The 18,040-nt window shown below is 43.2% G+C and overlaps 1 protein-coding gene across 1 annotated transcript in view; it reads right to left on the bottom strand.

The window, feature by feature from the left end:
* Positions 1-3,750: 3,750 nt before the first annotated feature.
* The window catches only part of pax2a (paired box 2a), a 28,261-nt gene continuing 13,971 nt past the window's right edge, over positions 3,751-18,040 (bottom strand). Inside the window, exons 7-11 of the mRNA XM_047342177.1 lie at positions 16,056-16,176; positions 9,938-10,153; positions 8,279-8,380; positions 6,810-6,896; positions 3,751-6,598 (exon numbers count right to left, since the gene is read on the bottom strand). Of these exons, the coding sequence (XP_047198133.1) occupies positions 6,477-6,598; positions 6,810-6,896; positions 8,279-8,380; positions 9,938-10,153; positions 16,056-16,176 (648 nt within the window). The 3' untranslated portion in view covers positions 3,751-6,476. The remainder of the gene's footprint in view (positions 6,599-6,809; positions 6,897-8,278; positions 8,381-9,937; positions 10,154-16,055; positions 16,177-18,040) is intronic.

Here is an 18,040-nt window from a genome sequence, read left to right as displayed (position 1 = left end):
CTGAATGAATTCTGTTGACAGGGCAATTCATCATGTGTTTGGCCTGACAGTGACTGGGTGTTGGGTAGGGGAGGAGATAGAGGCGTTGGGGGTGTGTGTGTGTGTGTGTGTGTGTGTGTGTGTGTGTGTGTGTGTGTGTGTGTGTGGGGTTGAGTGGGGGCAGTCAGAGGTGGTGGGGGTTGGTGATTGTGGCCTCCCTCTTTTCTTTCTCCCTTTGCCCCGTCTCCTCTTCTTCCTATGTCCTGCCTGGGCTGCAGAAGGCTGGATGCTCTTGTTGAACAGTTTTACCAAAACAGTTGGGACTCAAACAACCCCCCCTCCCCACCGCCCCTCCAGGTTGCACCTCTGTCAGGCTGAAGACCCCCTCTCAGCTTGAGAGGGGCACGCAGGTCAGTGCTACCCCATTTTACCCATTTTGGACTTTTGTTATGCCCCAGCACACTTCCTCCCCAACACCGAATCCCCTCCCCACCACTTGATGTGTCCGCACAAACACAGCAACGCCATTCCTCGCCCCGCAGCTCCTCAGCTCTTTTGGAGGGTGACATAATCAGGTAGCGAGGCATATTTAGTGCTTAATTACACAATGTGTCGCACAATGGCCATTCAAAACGGTAATTTAGCTCCTGAAGGGAAATTGCTCTGCACTGGTGACTGATCTAACAGGGATGGGAATGGTATAATAGCATATAGTTGGCAGATGAGGCCTGGGTTGAGAAACTCAGCAATTGCATTTCTCCAGACAGCTCTCCGACTGCTCATTATTCTAATTGCGAACCATGCTACAGTACAGGATGCACACAGAGCCCGAGCATCCTTTGAGCTTGAACATGGATGAAACCTCTTTAGGCTGTGTTGAGTCAATCAATGCTCACTCATTACAAACATCACAAAGTCGTGTTCTTGTCGCCTGGATGGTCTCACCCGCCGACAGTGAAAATAACCTCATAATCATCGTTCTGTCAGGATCGGGATCATAAGAGACTGAGTTTGAACTCTCCGACTCCCCTGCTACTCTGAAATAATCTCCGCATGAGAAGATGATTTATTTTCTACGAGGCCATTTTCACAAATCTTTAATTTTTAAAGCCTTTCGTCCGTGGACCAGGATGATAAACACAGAGTTGCAGCTCTGTGGACACTTGTATATCCATTTAAGACGAACATATTTATTTCAAAGGTATAAACAACATAGAAAATAAGTCTTTTTTAACCAAGCAACACATTAAGCCGCCTCACACAATACCAATGTACCACTATATACTGCAGTCTCTTCCCAACCCGAATCCATTTGGGATTAACAGAGTTAACGAAGGCGGTGTTGGGAACAATACTGCACCCGTGCAGCCACTAATTAAAGCCGCTTCTAATGAGGGCTTGTTGATTGACACAGCAGGGTTGGCCTCTCCCCTCACCAGCATCAACTATGACAGCCACATGATGAGGCTGATGACAGGCTCCCATGCAGGCAGATGACAGGATGTCACTGTTAGACCACCACCATTCCTCGTCTCTGAACAATACCGTGCTCGTGTGGCACCTCCAGCTTTACAGAGTCTTGGATCATGGATGTTTACACAAAGGGTAATAATTATATATTGATTTGTAGGTGTTTACCCTCTTGAAGCATTCATTCTGTTCAAAGGTAATAAAGAACTACATCAAACCTAAATAATTAATAGTAATAGTCCTGCATTCAAAGGTGTACTTAAGTAAAAGCAAATTGTCTTTAAATTGTCAAATGTAACTGATGTCGCTGTTATATGATTAGATTGTTAAGTATTAGGGGCACTTAAAGGAAATAAATATTAGATTTCGAGAATAAAGTAAAATATCATGAGAAGAAGGTTTTGATATTACGGGAAGAAAGTCATAGTATTACCAAATAAAGAGAATAAAGTTTTAATACTATGATGATTACGTCGTGATATTACAAGGAAACAGTTGTAATATTACAAGAATAAAGATGGATTATTGAGAAAGTAATTATAATTTTAGAGTGGAACTATAACATCAGCCTGTAGTCGCATTTGATTAAGGTATGTGGAGCATTTTGTTAAGTTATACTTTAGTAGAGGTCTCACATATAATGAATGAAAGTATGAGGACTTTGAAAAGATTGTGTAACAGTGGTTGACTGCAGGGATATCGTTACTTATATCTATGTGCTATTCTAAGGGTTTGTTAGTTCCTCAGGAAACAATGAGATTTGTAATCAGGAATTCCGATCCAGAAGGAGTGGAGGTTTTGTCAATCACGGGTTCTCTTTGCCGTTTATTTCCTAGAATTTCTTTTTTCTTTTTCTTGAAAAATGTATTTCATTAAATGACGTCTTTATATTTGTAATATTCCAACTTTATTCTTGAAATCTCCAATTTACCCCCCCCTAATATTGATCTAAAACTCCACCATAAATATTAATGGATCAATTCTACTACTCCATGTACTTGCTTGTACTTTTTTTTTAACGGGTCTCAGGATAAATCTTGGAAAGAAGAAAAACCTGCCTTATTTTGATTTTTTTATATTTATATTCATATATACAAGAATGCATATAGTGCAAAATGTTATTGACCAATGTTTATAAAACTTAAAATTTCCAAGGAATTGCTTGAGACTCCTGTCCAGCCAGCAGCTCTTTAAATGGGCTTATTTGCTGTATATATTATTGGTGACAGACATGAATCATGCCAAAGAGGCCAAATTGACAATGAGGGTGAAGTGTTTGAGTTCATCGTGCACGAGGAACCATTGGCCCCCGTGGCAGGGCCTCTCTGTGCGGGCTTGAGAAGCCTCAAGGATGACAGGTGCCTTTCGTAATGCCTAACTGATGAGAGCCAATCAGTGCGCTCCCATTCTGCTGCTGCTGTGTGTGTGTGTGTGTTTCCCTTCTCCTGTTGTTGTCATCTGGCCCGCTAAAGTAAAGATGAGCTTGACTGACGGATGCATCCGGGTTCACAGTTTATTGGTTTCATACGAGAGAGCCAGATATGCCAATTTAGACAGGGTAGTGACAAAAAAAGTTCCCATCTAAATGGAATAATTTTACCACTGGGAATTCTCAGCTGGGAGGAGAGGGGGCGTTGGTGTGTATGTGCGGGTGTGTATTTCTTCTTTTTTTCACATCTTTTAACAAGGCCTGAATGACAAACACATAGGACAGTTAAGGGCTGACAGAAACAGCAGCTTTTGATGCTTCACAGGGGATCCATGAAATAAACAATAGGCAGAGGAAACAGGGAAGAAATGAATTATAACCGGCTGTGTGTGTTTCAGAGAGGAGAGGGTGCAGAGAGGGAGCGGGGCAGCAGCAGTGTGCTATGGCAGGATGAAACTGATGCATCATTAAATATACTGGAGTCAGAAGCTGGGGCAAAGCTCTCCTGACTTCCCAGTTGTCCTTATTTGTTTCACCCTCTTTCTCCGTTTTCTCCCTCAGTCCTACACACACACACACACACACGTTAACTTAATGCAGTTCTTTTTATCGTAGACTCAGGCTACTTAACTGCGATCATAATGTGTATGATTTCTGCATGCACCCACACACTGATACACACAAACAACACGTTGTGCAGCCACCATGTATTTCATATTTGAGAGCTGTAACCTATACGGGTGTCGTCCGTGGTCCTGACTGTTAATAAAACCAAATGTCAATACAGCAGCCGCAGCAATGCTCCCCAGGAACCTTGAACTCTGAATCATTTTCTTATGGGGTTAATAATGAGGGGACACCGAGTCAACGACTGACATATAAAAGAATTTATTTCTCATGTGCACAAAAAGAATTGGAACAGAACTGAAACAGAACAATGATTGAGGCCACAAGGCTTTCTGTATAGATTTTCATCAGAAATCCTTTTTATGTCCATGACACATCTCCTGTATCATCTTTACTACAGCAGAAGACCCATCCCCTCAGAGGTGCTCCGCTTCCTAAAGCAATGACTTAGCCTGAATGACGTGGCGTGCACTCTGTGCCAGTGTTTCATCTTCAGATGTGTCGAGCTACATGTAGACAGAAATAGGCAAATCCCGTGTGCAATTTGTAGAGGATAGCTTCTCCTGAGGAGCAGGGCCACAGTCTCTTTCTCTGTTTCTCTGGTTCCCTCCGCAATGACAGTTAAGCCTGGTACCAGAGGATGTGTTTGCCTGTGTAGAATTAAAGTAAACTTCATCTCGGACGCCTTGAGCTACAGAGATGTGTTGTATTGGCGTTTGAGAAAAAGAGTAGAGTGGGGGGAGGGAGGAACAATGGGTGACTAGGGAATAAGCGTGGATGTTTTTCTATACATGGGAGCACAGATGACTGTTATTTGAATTAACATAATGATCACAACATCTACTAACAGCAAACAGGACAATATCTTTGATTGTTGCCAAGGACTTTAGTTTGATCACATCGTGATTCAAGGGAATTTGTGAAATTAGAGAGGAACCATTTCACACTGAAGGTCGTTTGTACCTCTTAACGTTTATGCTGTTTTTCACAGGGAGTACTTGTTCAGAGCCCAACGACAAAAGATGATACAGAAAGCCATTTAACTCATTGCATAGTGACATAAAACATCATCATGACAACATCATGAAAATAAAATAAAATGACAAAGACAGTCTAAGTGATGTTAGAATCTGAAACCTGCTACTGACGTAGCCACAGGTTAAATAGTAGTTGCGCGTTTCATCTGAGCGCAACATTACATTAAGACACAAATGTAATGCATGTTTTTTTCAGTCTGTATATCTACAAAGGGAGCCAGTACATTAGTATGATACTGCAATGGTGTGTGTGTGTGTGTGTGTGTGTGTGTGTGTGTGTGTGTGTGTGTGTGATATTATTTACAGAGAAGAATTGTCTTCACATTATTCACAAATCATTCTACAAAGCAGCATTTTGTTGCAACTGTTGGAATATTGAGTCACTGAATTTCACCGTTGTCATTACAGTCATATGCATCATGTTGTTCGCCTGTTGAAGAGTCACGACATACATGTTCAGTGTTGACTACTTATTCAGAAGATAATACTGTTTTACTTATGCATACATATACTGTAAATAAAATATTAAATATCAAACTAAGTCTTTGGCAAATGTAGTTAAAAGTACATTCACAAAATATTTTCAAAAAAACAAAAACAAACGAAAAGCAAACTGAATCAGTATTTTCTCTCTGTCCCTATGGAGAGTTGAAGGTAACTCGAGGAGGCCGGTGGATATGTGTTTGAAAAGGCAGTTAATTCCATTGAACAGGCATGAATTTAAGTTGAAAAAACTGGGTTGTAAGGCAATTGTTGAAGCTCATGTACAATTGGCTCGCTCAACTGCGCACAGCTTTCTAAACTGTGTAGGCATCTAGTGGTATGAATGAAGTAAGACCAAGGAGAATTCAAAGGATTTTTTCATGCCGCCAAAGAGCGGTGGTTCACAATGACTTCGGGAAATTGAAAGCATCACTTTTATTCTGTAAAAGACAAAAACTGTCTGTTGTGCCTTAATATTTCAAACGGAAAGCTAATTCAACTTAAATGTGTGTGACTGTTCCAAAGGAATCCAATAAGCTGAGGCTATAGTGCAAAAAAAAGAGCGAATCATGCGTGGACATGGACATGACTGCAAAATGAGGGAAATGAGAACGACTGCTCTGAAAAATCTTTGATACCTTTTTTGTACATTAAAAAATAGTGACAGACAAAATAATCCAAAGTATTGAAAAATTCTCGCAAGACCATTGTTTTTTTTTAGTCCATGGTCACCGCCGTTTTAATACTTTGAAAAAATGATTTACATTTTTACATCTGATTGTGTGCCACAGGGAGCGTGATGTTGCCAGTGGTCTGTACAGGGTCAGTAAACGTTGTAGGACATGCTGTGTTTATCTGATAACGTACTGTAGGTGGAGAAAATGGGAGCAGAAGATGTCGTCAAAAGCACCAGAGTAAAGCCTGCCCTACATTGTGGAGCCAGGGTCTCATTAAGTGTCAGAGGGGCCCCACAACACTGGTTCAAGTCGCTGCATCGTCAAGCTATGGGACCATTGTCATCTCCCCTGGACTTCTCTCTTTAGAGCAGAAAAATACTGCAGTTCATTACGTAAAGGAATGTGAGGATCCATGAATAAAATAACAACAACAACAGCAACAAAGAAACAAAAAAATAAAAACCCACAACATTGTTTTTTCCACATGGTATTCTTCACACTGTTTTTCTTCAATTTATATTTTATAATATATATATTTATATAATCTCTTAAAGTCATTCTGGAAATATTCAGGTCTGTGAGAGAGTGAGGGCGTGATGGGTGAGTTCTGAACGCCCCCGCGGGCCCCTTTTTTTGGCCCAAAGTGTGTAACGCTGAAGCTTGGGGCGAGATGCGCCGGCATCGACCTCGCTGATCCTCTCTCCTCATCACAAAACATCACGGGGGGGTTTTCCTTTAGGACTCCGCCTCGCTTTTCCTTGACCGCAGTGTTTCTCAGACGGGGACAATATGGAGGCCGAAGCCCTGGCCCTGCAGTTTGAGCTGCTCCCCGTGGTAACTAGTGGCGGTCGTAGGCACTGGCAGCAGTGGGAGGTGCCGAGCCACGAGATGCGGCACTATAATAATAAGGGGAACCTGAAAGTTAACAGAAGAACGAAACGTTGTAAACCATGACGTCAAACTTCATATAAGACAACTGTTAAAAGCCCCAAGGACAGAGATTACATGTTTTTTTAATATGACTTTAATTTTAGTCTACAGCAAATCAAAGCTTATTCATGCACAGTATGTGTGTTAGATTTCATGATATAAGACCAAGTCACTTACTTAGTAATGCTGGATTGCTGAACCGCCATGCTTCATTGTAAGTGGTGTACTGTGGATGAGAGTAAGGGTTCCCGGAAAAGTCCCCTCCTAAAGAACGGATCAATACAAACAAACATTAGCAAAGAGCTAACAAAACACAGTGAGTGACAACTTCCTTTTCATCACTGTTACATTACAGCTTTGTCACACAACAGTGTTTATTGAGACATTTCTCCACACTCTCTTCATATGAACTGAATCCTCTGCCTTCACGACTTCCTCTGTCCTTTCCTTCGGTGAGGACTTCTGCGTTTTTTAAGCGATGATTCTTCCCTTCAAAACTTCCTAATAAGGTTCCCTGAGACTCTCACTCGCCGGTCGTCCTCCAGTGCAGGTCGTGGTAGAAAGGACAGGGAGGCTGAGGGGGTTGTCGGAGAGCGATGCTCTGGGTCCACAGGTTTCTTTCTTTTTATGAGACCATAAACGCTGGGTTTTATATGAAGCTGCTGAAGAATGGCCTTTGCTTTAACAGTGTTTGGGGCCAGTCACTAAATCTTCGCCACCAGATGAAAAAAACCCTAAAAGGCTTTGGTTAAGAAGGCATCTGTGCCTGTATGTGTTTTTCTAGTGACATATAAAGCTAAACAAATTTCCTTAATTTGATTTCAAATATCCGCTTTTACCAGCATGTGTATCCTACAATGTTACCCTCATGCACACTGAGCTCCCTTGTAAATACTGCACGCCTGCTTTGATTATCAGCCAGTGTGAAAGGCACTGGTCTCCGAGCAATAAAGGGAACTGTGTTTCCAGTTGTTTGGAGGAGAGATCTACACGCGCTACACGGCAGCTATAGCATCCTCGCTGCTGGTCGTGTAACTCGAGCTCATCCCTGAGAGAGATAGTGATTTAAATATTTACAGGCCCTCCACGCCTCTGTGTTTTGACCCTTAACTGTTTGCTGTGAACCTGAACTGCAGGTTAAGTAGAGGGGAAAGAGATACGCTCCGCAGCCCTGAGTGTCCGGGGAGGCGAGGAGAGGAGCAAAAGCAGTGTTTATCGACGGGGCTGGTGAGAGTGCGCTGTGTGGACATGGCGAGGGTAATGAGCGCTGGGAGCTGGAGTGTAACTGAGAGGAACTGTCCTATCTCACGGCCACTGATTGTGGTGATCGCCTATCGAGTTCATCTAATGTCCTCATCCGCAGATGCTAACCACACGCTAACCGCAGTCTAACAAAGCTATAACAAGCTTCCTTCAATCGTATGAGTCCAGAGCAACGATGTGAGCTTTCTTCATCGTACTGACTGGGGGGGACTTATGTGTTTTATATGCATCTGCACCGTCAAAGAAATCACAGAAAAGAAACACTCGCGTAAAAGTGACCTCAAGTTGTTCAAACAAGATCAACTGAAGGGGACTATCTTGTGAAAATATAACCTGTAAAAGAAAGATTAATTGCATCGTAAAAAGGGAATAGTGTCACCTACCAGGAACCATTCCAGCAAGTGTGGAGGTGGGGTAGCTGCCTTGTCCTGTGGGGGGGACATGAGGCGGGTAGCCAGGTAAGGTGGTGCTGGCCATGTCTCGACCTGCAGGCACACAGGAGGAAAACGGTTAATGATTGTATTTTTATTTCTACCCAAAACATTTTTTATAGAGCAGTTATTGTATACACATCACCATTGCCTGGGTTATGTTCACAGGCAATGCTTCTTTTTTTTTTTCAATAAAGAAGTGTCCAGAGTCCTGGGTGGTTAGGTTGAGGCAACTGAAGCACTTATAGGAAGAAATATAATTTAATTTCAATGTCATAGAAATGAACATATTGTTTGTAGTGCACAAAATGATTATGATTTTCAAACCATTATGTTTCCTAAGTGGTAAACAAATACTGTAAGCATCTAAACATAGAATGTTTAATCATCTGCAGAGGTGGATAGTTTAAGAGAACAGATGAAATATGTTATCATTGAAAACTTTACTGAAAAGATTAGTATCTTCAATTTGCAATTTGCAAAGTCAAAGTTTCTCCTTTTTGTTGAAAACGTAATGCAGGGTGTAATATTGGCAAATTCGTTGCATATAAAAATAATTTTGTGAAGACAGGGTCGATTTAATCTGCCATTATGGTACCACTCATTGTTTTGATTTTGTAATTGTTTTTTTGCATAGCAATAATGACACATGATATACAAGGCAAACCCTAAAATCAACAAAGTGAAGTGATGCATAATAGTCACAGATAATAACAAGCATTGCTGCTGTCTGTCACAAAACGTCACACCATTAAATTTCTGTAAGACAGTCAGAGGAAAAAATTGTGTAATTTTTGCAGCATTGCAGTTTTGTGGAGTTGCGTGTTGACCTTCCATTTTCTGAAGTGCTTATCCTGCCTGGGGTCGCAGGGCGCTGACACCAATCCCAACAGGCACGAGGTGAAAGCTCGGGTGCACCTTGGACGGGTCAACGGTCGATCACAGATTTGCAATTTGCAATTTATTAACTTCAGGAAAGTTATTCAAATTATTTTTATAAAATTATCTCATCAGAGACGATAACTACTATAAGATGAATGTACAACTGTCCTAAGCAGCTTTAAAACTGACAGGAGCATCAGACCATTGAGAGCTCTCTCTGCTCCCTGCTCCACATTCAGCTCCGTAATTAACAGTGACAGCATCGGGCCTGGCTGGATGAAGGGGCACACAGGACAGGGAGTAGTGGGTCCAAAGCATACCCCAGCATCAGCCCTACATCTCTGCCTCTGCACCCCCCCCTCCCCTTCTTTTGACCTTGCTTGGCCCCCCGGACCTCGGGCCTGTCACGAGGCTGGAAGGACTTGGAGGCCTATTGTTAACGCAAGGGATGAGTAAAGGGTCAGAGCCGGAGAAAAGCAGGGTGAAACGGGGGAGAGAGTAGTTGCTGTTAATGAGGGGCAGTCGGTTTCGCTCCTGTATACACAACAGTAAAGCCACAAAGCATGATGGGATTTATGGCTTTGCAACGTGAAAGGTGGACGCTTTAACTTGGCGTATATCACAAAATTATAAGAACACAGAATTAAATAAGGAAAGAAAAATCAGCTGAAAAGTAGGAGCGTGATTGAACTTTGATCAGGGTACAGGACCTTGTGGGTAAAGTTGTACCTGCTATAAAGGGCTGGCTGGCATACAGGCTGTAGCAGGGCCCATGGGCATGGGCAGGGTAGCTGGGAGTAGACACATCTACAGAGAGGCTGGACTGGTGGGGCAAGATGTCAGCTAGAGCAGAGTACCCAACAGAGGAGGGGGTGAACGGGGCAAAGGATGCCTCATGGGGCTCCCGCTTTAGACACATGGAAGGTGGATATGATGGGTGAGAGTCTGCCAGGTGGAAGCAAAAGAAAAAAAAACTAGGTGTCATGAAAAACATGTAACTCCTCATATACGTTTCATACGTTCACTTCAATTTGCTCAGGTGTAGATGGGATGGATTTGAGCTTTCTCAATAATCTAACCCTAACCCAAATGTCCAAAACCAAATACAGCAATGACAAGTTACCGGTGCCTTATCAGATTTGTAGTCTGAATAAAAGGGAAACAAATGAGGAACTCTCTAAAGAGGCACACATCAACTTCCTATCTTTTACCAAGTCAAGACCATACATATGGATGAATGCATATGAACTCTGAATAGATGAGCAGTCTTTAAGCAGTTGATTTTTTCACTCCCATAGCTTATAATAATAATAATAATCTCATATGCATCCAGCAGTAATTCATTCAACTAAGTGGAAACATACACCAGTGAAATGTTGCAACAACAACACATCGCGCCTGATCAATCAAGCTTAAATGCGTAAAAAATTTCCCAAAGGTTTTGGGTAAACAAACAACATAATCTCACGGCTGCTCCCTCAAAACAAAATCACTCCCACAAATAAGCAAACAATCGGCGCGCAGACAGTTCAGAACTCTACACTTTGATCTAATTTGGCTGATGAGTCTTGGCATCTTCCATTTTCAGCTGCTCTGCCTCTCGAACCTATGTAATCAATGTGAGCTCTGTCTCCGGCCTCTCCACGTCTGCTGCGGAGCCCGTTTTATTCAATGGGGCCTTTAGGGAGAGATGGCTCTTTCCCGACACCATGATAGCCTCATTAGCTGCTTCCCCCATCATTGTTGTTTTACAACAGGACTGTGTGTTTGCGATTCCTCATTAAGATAAGGCCTGTTCTATGGAAGGGGGATGCAACCCTGTCAGCCCCATGAACCTAATGCCAGGGAAACAGGCAACATAACTGACTGCTTTCCCATAGAAATCTATTGCACGTTCTCCAAATCTCTTGCTCCCTCTTTTGTCTTTGTGACAGCTGCAACTGTTGATTTAGACACAACTGCCGCAATTACACTGGATACCTTCATCTCATTGAGACAAATACCATTGTTATTGAGGAAACGACACAAGTATAACAGAGCACAATTTTGACTTATGATCTTATCATTAAAAAAAAGAACGTTTGCCACAAATCTCTGGCGTGAACAGAAATATTCTAATGAATGGGCGCTTTGCACCTAATTGGGTGGACCATGATTTTGTCACATGCACTGCACAAGTATGTCATGAATTTATGGGAAACTGAGTCTGCATGTGGAAATGACTGCAAATGGCCAGCACTCAGTTCTACTCTGCAGTTAATTATAGCCAACATGGAAGTGTTTAAAGTTAGAACAGCTTTCAAAAGTCCAGTCACACTGGGTTTGATTTAAATGTGAAACAAAACCAATTCCCTCAGAAAAGCAGCATTTACTGTACTAAGACCAGACAGTTAATATTTGTGGTGAGCCTCTCTCAGAAACAAACCATTAATGCACCATGTACTACACCTAGATCGTTGGGATTATACATTCACAGGACACGTAAACCATTTAGCAGGAATCCAACAACTAACCAGGAGGCCACATTGTAGGACATTAAAACATGATAGTGAGTCTGTTTACACTGTATGTGAGACGTCCTGCAGAATACTGTAGGCCGCTGTTTTCTCAGCGCCCAGGCAACCGTTGTCAAACAGACAGGGGTTACGACGCAACAACAACTGATACAAACGCTGCGTTCAAGACCACTGAACTCTGAAACTAATCAGACATGGTGTTGCTTATTGTCCTGGAGACGAGGCAGAGCCCGGGCAAAGGGAGCCTGTCAAATCACAGGCCCTGATGATGGAGATGGAAGATAAACTCAGGGTCCTTGGGGACTCCTCTACCCAGCAAACACATCTCTGAGAGAGTGGAGACGCTATAGAGTTCTCCAACATCTGTCTCTGCTCCACCACTGATACCACGTCTACAGACCCCATCAACCATAGAAATGGACTGTTAAGAACCCACAACAGTGCTCGGCGTGATGTGTCAGGATATAGCTACAACAGCCTTCTCTCAAGTGGGCATTTCATTTTTAAACGTTCACCAAGGAACTCTAATGTGCAAACCCTTTACTGGCAGAACTCTGTTTTCAAAGGCTGACAGCCGATCTGTGGAGAACTTTTCATTCCTGCTCAATGTTGAAGATTGAGCAAAACTTCCAGGTCCTCTGGAGACGAGTCTACAGAGACAATTTCCCTCCACAGGGTCACAGTCATGTTTCCTTCAAATTCAGCTAATTACACTTCTACCTTTGCTTTCCTGCAATGAGGAGGTAATCATTTATAACCACTTAAAAGACAGGGACAGACGAATTGTCAAAGGCTGCATCATATCCTGCGTGAGAACAGAATATTTGCCGGGCCAAATAGCTTGAATTCCCCATCCACATGTTTAAAGTAATTCATTATCAAATGTGTGCTCAAAGGTTACAGTGCTTTCGCGGGGGGTTGATATAAACATTAATTTCCAAGCTTGGGGCTGCAGGCGTTTAACTGTGCTGAGACAAGCCGTTTGTCACTAGGCCACACACCAAGCACCGCAGGTTCGGTGGCTTGTCGTTTGAGAGAAGCTGGTGCTGCCAAGTCATAAAAGTGGAAATTAATTTGAAATTAAACCTTGTTTTTTTTCACCTCTTCTCTAGAGCCACCAACAAACATGAAGACAGAGAGAGAATAGAACCAGATCCTCAAATCTGCTGGAGTTCTAGTAGGTCAGAGGGGTGCCCATTTACACCCAGCCTCCCTGCAGGCACTGGTGAGAGTGATTATCAAGCCCAGCCTGCACAGAGACGAAACCCCGTTTAACCACAGCTATTAAGCAACATTCTACAAACTGAGAAAATAAAGCATGTTCAGGCTACTGTCGGTTGCTCAGATATTAATAGAAAATTGTGGCGACAAACAAGTACTGGAGCAGAGCCAGAGATCAGGGGAGTTCACAGTGTTCACCTACTTTCGTTTGACTGGATACACACACACACACACACACACACACACACACACACACACACACACACACACACACACACACACACACACACACACACACACACACACACACACACACACACACACACACACACACACACACACACACACACACACACACACACACACACACACACAGCAGCTTTTTTTTACTGTGTACACCAAAGCAAAGTGCTTCATTTACTCTCTCCAGGCAAATACACCCTATTTTAAGGAAGGAAGGAATTAGATTTTATTTACAAGTCGAAAACCTAATTTAATAGTAATAATTTGTTAGTACAATTGTAACACTATAATAAAATTTAATACAAATGCTGGAAATGTGGAGATTTCCATTGTGCAGGGGAGGGAATTCATCCTCTCATTAAATCCCAGCGATGCATTTCAGTGCCCTGAATCTCTCCCTCCGATTTGGCTGTCACCCTCCTTCCGAGGTAACTGTCTCTTTCACACGTCGGGGTAAACAGAGGACACAAAAGATGGCCGACATTGCTTTCACAAGCGCCCTTGGAATGCAAAAGCGAGCACTTCATTAATCATTCATCTTTAATAGATTATGCAAATTTCAGGACATAAAAATCAACAAGATCAATAACTGTATGAATTTTAATTGGGAGCAGAAAACATTTAAAGAATGAATATAATCTCGTAGCTCCATCCAGTACCAGAGCATAATTTATTGATAATTGGATCTCAGCCTAAGTGAGGAAGGTAATTTGGCATTTTTTTTCTGCCTTGGCATACATTCCTATTTACAGTGTTTGCTAATGGCAGAAAAAATAATATTATGCACTAACAACCTACAACCAATCAAATGCTTCATGCATTACTTTGCATAGTTGTGAAAATTAAGTAATAAAAGTTTACTGGATATTACTTCTGAGTTTAATTTGAAGCTCAAACACATTTTTTTTAATTCGGCTGTACTAGAGTATGTAATATTCCACTTAAAGTTTTGTTGGTTCGCCTCCTCATTATGCAACGTGTGGCCCTCACATGTACCGCCTTAGGAGACCCCCCCTCCTTCCAGGCCCCCAGGTGGCTTGGAGGCCACCTGCTATGAGTGTGCTCCCCAGAGCGAGACCGCTTTCATAGGAGGAGCCCGGCATAAAAGACAAAAACACACCTTTCTTCTCCTGAGGCCCAACTTTCTGGGGCAAATCTACCTCCCACATATTCAGGAATAAAAAAGGGGTCTTTCTTTTCCCACAGCTCAGTGCCGGGGTCCAGGGCTGGACTATAGGGATCATTTGAGAAGGGCTACTGCAGTTTTCAATCATGCTGTCCTCCTCTTAACTCTGTCTCTCACACACACACACACACACACACACACACACACACACACACACACACACACACACACACACACACACACACACACACACACACACACACACACACACACACACACACACACACACACACACACACACACACACACTCACACACACTCCACAGTGGACTCATTGACTTGGATGCCCACTGCATAATTATGGGCGTTTTAATAAAAGGCTGGCATATTATTCTGTGGCCATCAGTAAACCTAACCTCTCCTGGGAAAGCGCCTCAGCAGCCACAATGAAACAATATTTCAATTAACCGGGCGGCCATCAATGTCGACTGCAGAGTGAAGGAAGCCAGTGTGCAATGCAGGGCGGGTCAGTATGGGTTACATGATACAGATAGTTAATACTACACGCAATTCAATACACTGCACCTGCCAGTACCTGTTGTCTCTCAGTGGGAGTTACTATTGAAAACAGCAGGAAGTTCACAAGTTGGATAAAAAACAAATTCACTGTTTCTTCAACAGCGTGGGTCTCGTCTCTCTCTCTCTCTCTCTCTCTCTCTCTCTCTCTCTCTCTCTCTCTCTCTCTCTCTCTCTCTCTCTCTCTCTCCACAGCATGAGGCAGCCAGCCAGCCGCGGTGCCGTTCCAGCCGCTGTCAATCAACAGGCTATCATAGCCTTTGATGACAACGTCGTGTCGCGGCGAGAACAGCAGCTGTCTCTTATGAGAAGTGCTCCCAGTCAATCTGTTAGCGGGCCAATCCGGGCTAACACAATAGCCAGTTAGGAGCAGCGTGCGAAAAAGACTTGAAGGATTTAATGGGCTCAGATGATATATCACCTCGCTCTGGAAATAAACACACAGAGTGCCTCAAAAAAAAGAAGAAAGATGAAAAAAGTGCCCTGAAAAAGCTTTTTCATTTGGTGATAAGAATTTTATATCGCGGGAAAATGTGTGCGCCGTCATAAAGTGGCAGTTAGAACTGTAAAGAGTCAATGATAATGCAATATCTTAAATAAGAAGGAGCTGAACTGGAGTTTTTCTTCCAATACTCACTTCACTCAGTCGACCAATTTTCAGAAAATTATAATAGAGGAGAATCTATTTTGAATTTGAGGAGTTTCCTCAAGTACTTTAATATAATACACTGAGTGAGTTAGTATATGTAAAACTTTATCCCCAAAAAATCCATATTGTAGTTTAGGCGACTGTCTTTTCCAGCTACAACTACCTCCACTTGTGGATTCTGCTCATTGATATCAGGGGTATGAAGAAGTTTTGAGTAAGAGATTTGCTGAGTAGGTGAAAAGGGACAAAGCAAAACAAGGATTTGGTTGTACCATGTTAATACTCAGTATAATAACGACTGTTATCATATGTGCTTAGTTTGGGACAACTGCTCTACAAACGGATCTTTCCTGGATGGATACAGTGGAAGGACTTTGCAGCAGCAGCCGAGCTAAACACACTATGTTTGCACTCCGAGTCCTGTTAAGTTCGACCGCCTTGTTTCGCGGAAGTCTTCGACCTGCTGCAGGTACGTGTATTCTTCTAGGGATCGATGTAGCGTGAGTCAGATTGTACCTGTCACAACAGAGTAGCTCTGGGACACACTGGAGGCGAGGTCGGAGCTGGCGCTGGTGGAGAGGCTTGGCTTCACGTCTTCCAGGCCAGCGTTCAGGGACGGGAGAGAGTACTCATTTGCCTGAGGAGAGGTGCACAAAAACAGCTACTGACACTTCTGTAGAATAATCTCACATTCCAACATAGTGTGATCTGGGTAATATCACTGCTCCACCACATGCAAGCCCACTTCTGGTTACAGATTTGGAGCTGATCTCCCAGTATGCGTGAGAATATGTGAAACATGTCTGAAGATAACCTCTGGTGTATGCGAGGAAGCTGTCTGTGATCCTCTCGCTGTGTTTTATTCTCCATGTTTCCTGTGAATTCTGCAAACACCCCTCCTCTCTCAACCCCAACTGTCCCTGCTCCCTGTGCTTTTACCAAGACCCATGATGTATGCATGCATTAGGGCTTGTCTGAGGAGAAGGCAGAAAGGGAGAGAGGGATGAGAGAGGGATTGGGAGAGGAGTGAAAGGACGGGGTGTCAGCTGGCTCTTTGTGCTCCACTGCAGTCATCCCTGTGACCAGTCAAGGGAGGAGACATTCAGGGCTTTGTTACAGGAGAGACATGTGGTGTGTTTTTTTAAAGGGGAGTACAACCTCAAAATCAACCTTTGTGCTTTGCCTCCAGGATGAACACATAAAACTGTGTTAATAAAATGATAAAATACAGAGTACAGTTGTACAGCATGCATTTCACATTTTTTATTAGTTTTGTTTTTTTTTACTTTACATTGGAGGGTTTTCATTGTGTTTCTTTTTTAGCCGTGATAAGACGTGATGTGCAGCTGCAGCCATCTTTCACGTTTTTACACTTAATCATTCCAAATGCGTCGGCCCACTGTGCTGCACTGGAAAACTTCAGTCTCTCTGGTGTTTATTCACTTTAATCTCTCTACAGCAGCTGTGATGAATCCTGTTTGTTAATGAGATGACACTTCCTCTTCTTTAACAGGATAAGTGTGTGTGCGCACATTTGTGTCGGTGAGTGTTTGTATCCGACTGCGTGTGTGCATCTGTTTGCCTCAATGGGATGGGGTCCCACAGGGGCAAGCCGGTGACCCCGGTCTTGTCTGCCTCTATCCCAGATAAACTCTAATTGTCTGCTTACAACTGTTCCCTGGCACTAGGCTGGATGTTCCTCTCTATTCCGCTGGGCCTCCGCAGCACAAGGGCCATTTTGTCATGCAGATGGGCTGTGGGCAGGGCTGGGCAGGGCTGGGCGAGTGGCGAGCACAGAGGGGCCTGAATGACCTGACCACATGGCTGCCAGAAGTGTGGGAGGGATGAGGCCTATTCAGCCTGGCCTCCTCAAAATGGCTTTTTAATACCCTGACGCAGACACCAGACAAGCCCCTAATAGCCTAATATCCCACCTTTTCACCACTTTAAGAAAAGGAGGGGGTGTTGGACACAGGGAGAAAAAAAGGAGGCGCGCAGAACGAGTGGAAAGCGGCCTGATTAATATTACATCAAATTAAAACTGATTTTTCTGGACCATTCTGACGCCGTTTTTCTCTCCCCTCCTCCACCTTCCTCTCGCCTTTTTAATACCTTCTCCTCCACTCTTTGTGATTGCAAGTCATTTCCAATTCGTTTTGGTATTGATCTTGCCGTAGAAATCACTTTGGTAATTAGCTGCATTAGGGGCTGTAGAGCCGGCTGAGGGGCTGTCCCTCTGATTTATCGCCGCTGTAATTCCCCGCGATCGCACAGAGATGAAAATGAACTCAATTAGGGCACTGCTAAGGCTGCGTGGGCACCCATATAGAGTTCCAATGGAGAAATTAATAGTCTCTTGTTGTTTAACAGTCTAATAAATGTAAATATAGGTTATCCGCTGTAATAGGCTGTAGGCTGGTAGTTTGCCTTCAGTAAGAAGTTGTGCAGAGCCTTTTGTCGCCTGTGTCAGAATGTGTATCAGGTTATAATATTAGAAATCT

The sequence above is a fragment of the Hippoglossus stenolepis genome, chromosome 12, assembly GCF_022539355.2.
Source record: "Hippoglossus stenolepis isolate QCI-W04-F060 chromosome 12, HSTE1.2, whole genome shotgun sequence".
Taxonomy (NCBI): domain Eukaryota; kingdom Metazoa; phylum Chordata; class Actinopteri; order Pleuronectiformes; family Pleuronectidae; genus Hippoglossus; species Hippoglossus stenolepis.
This window is presented reverse-complemented; position numbering and strand designations above follow the sequence as displayed.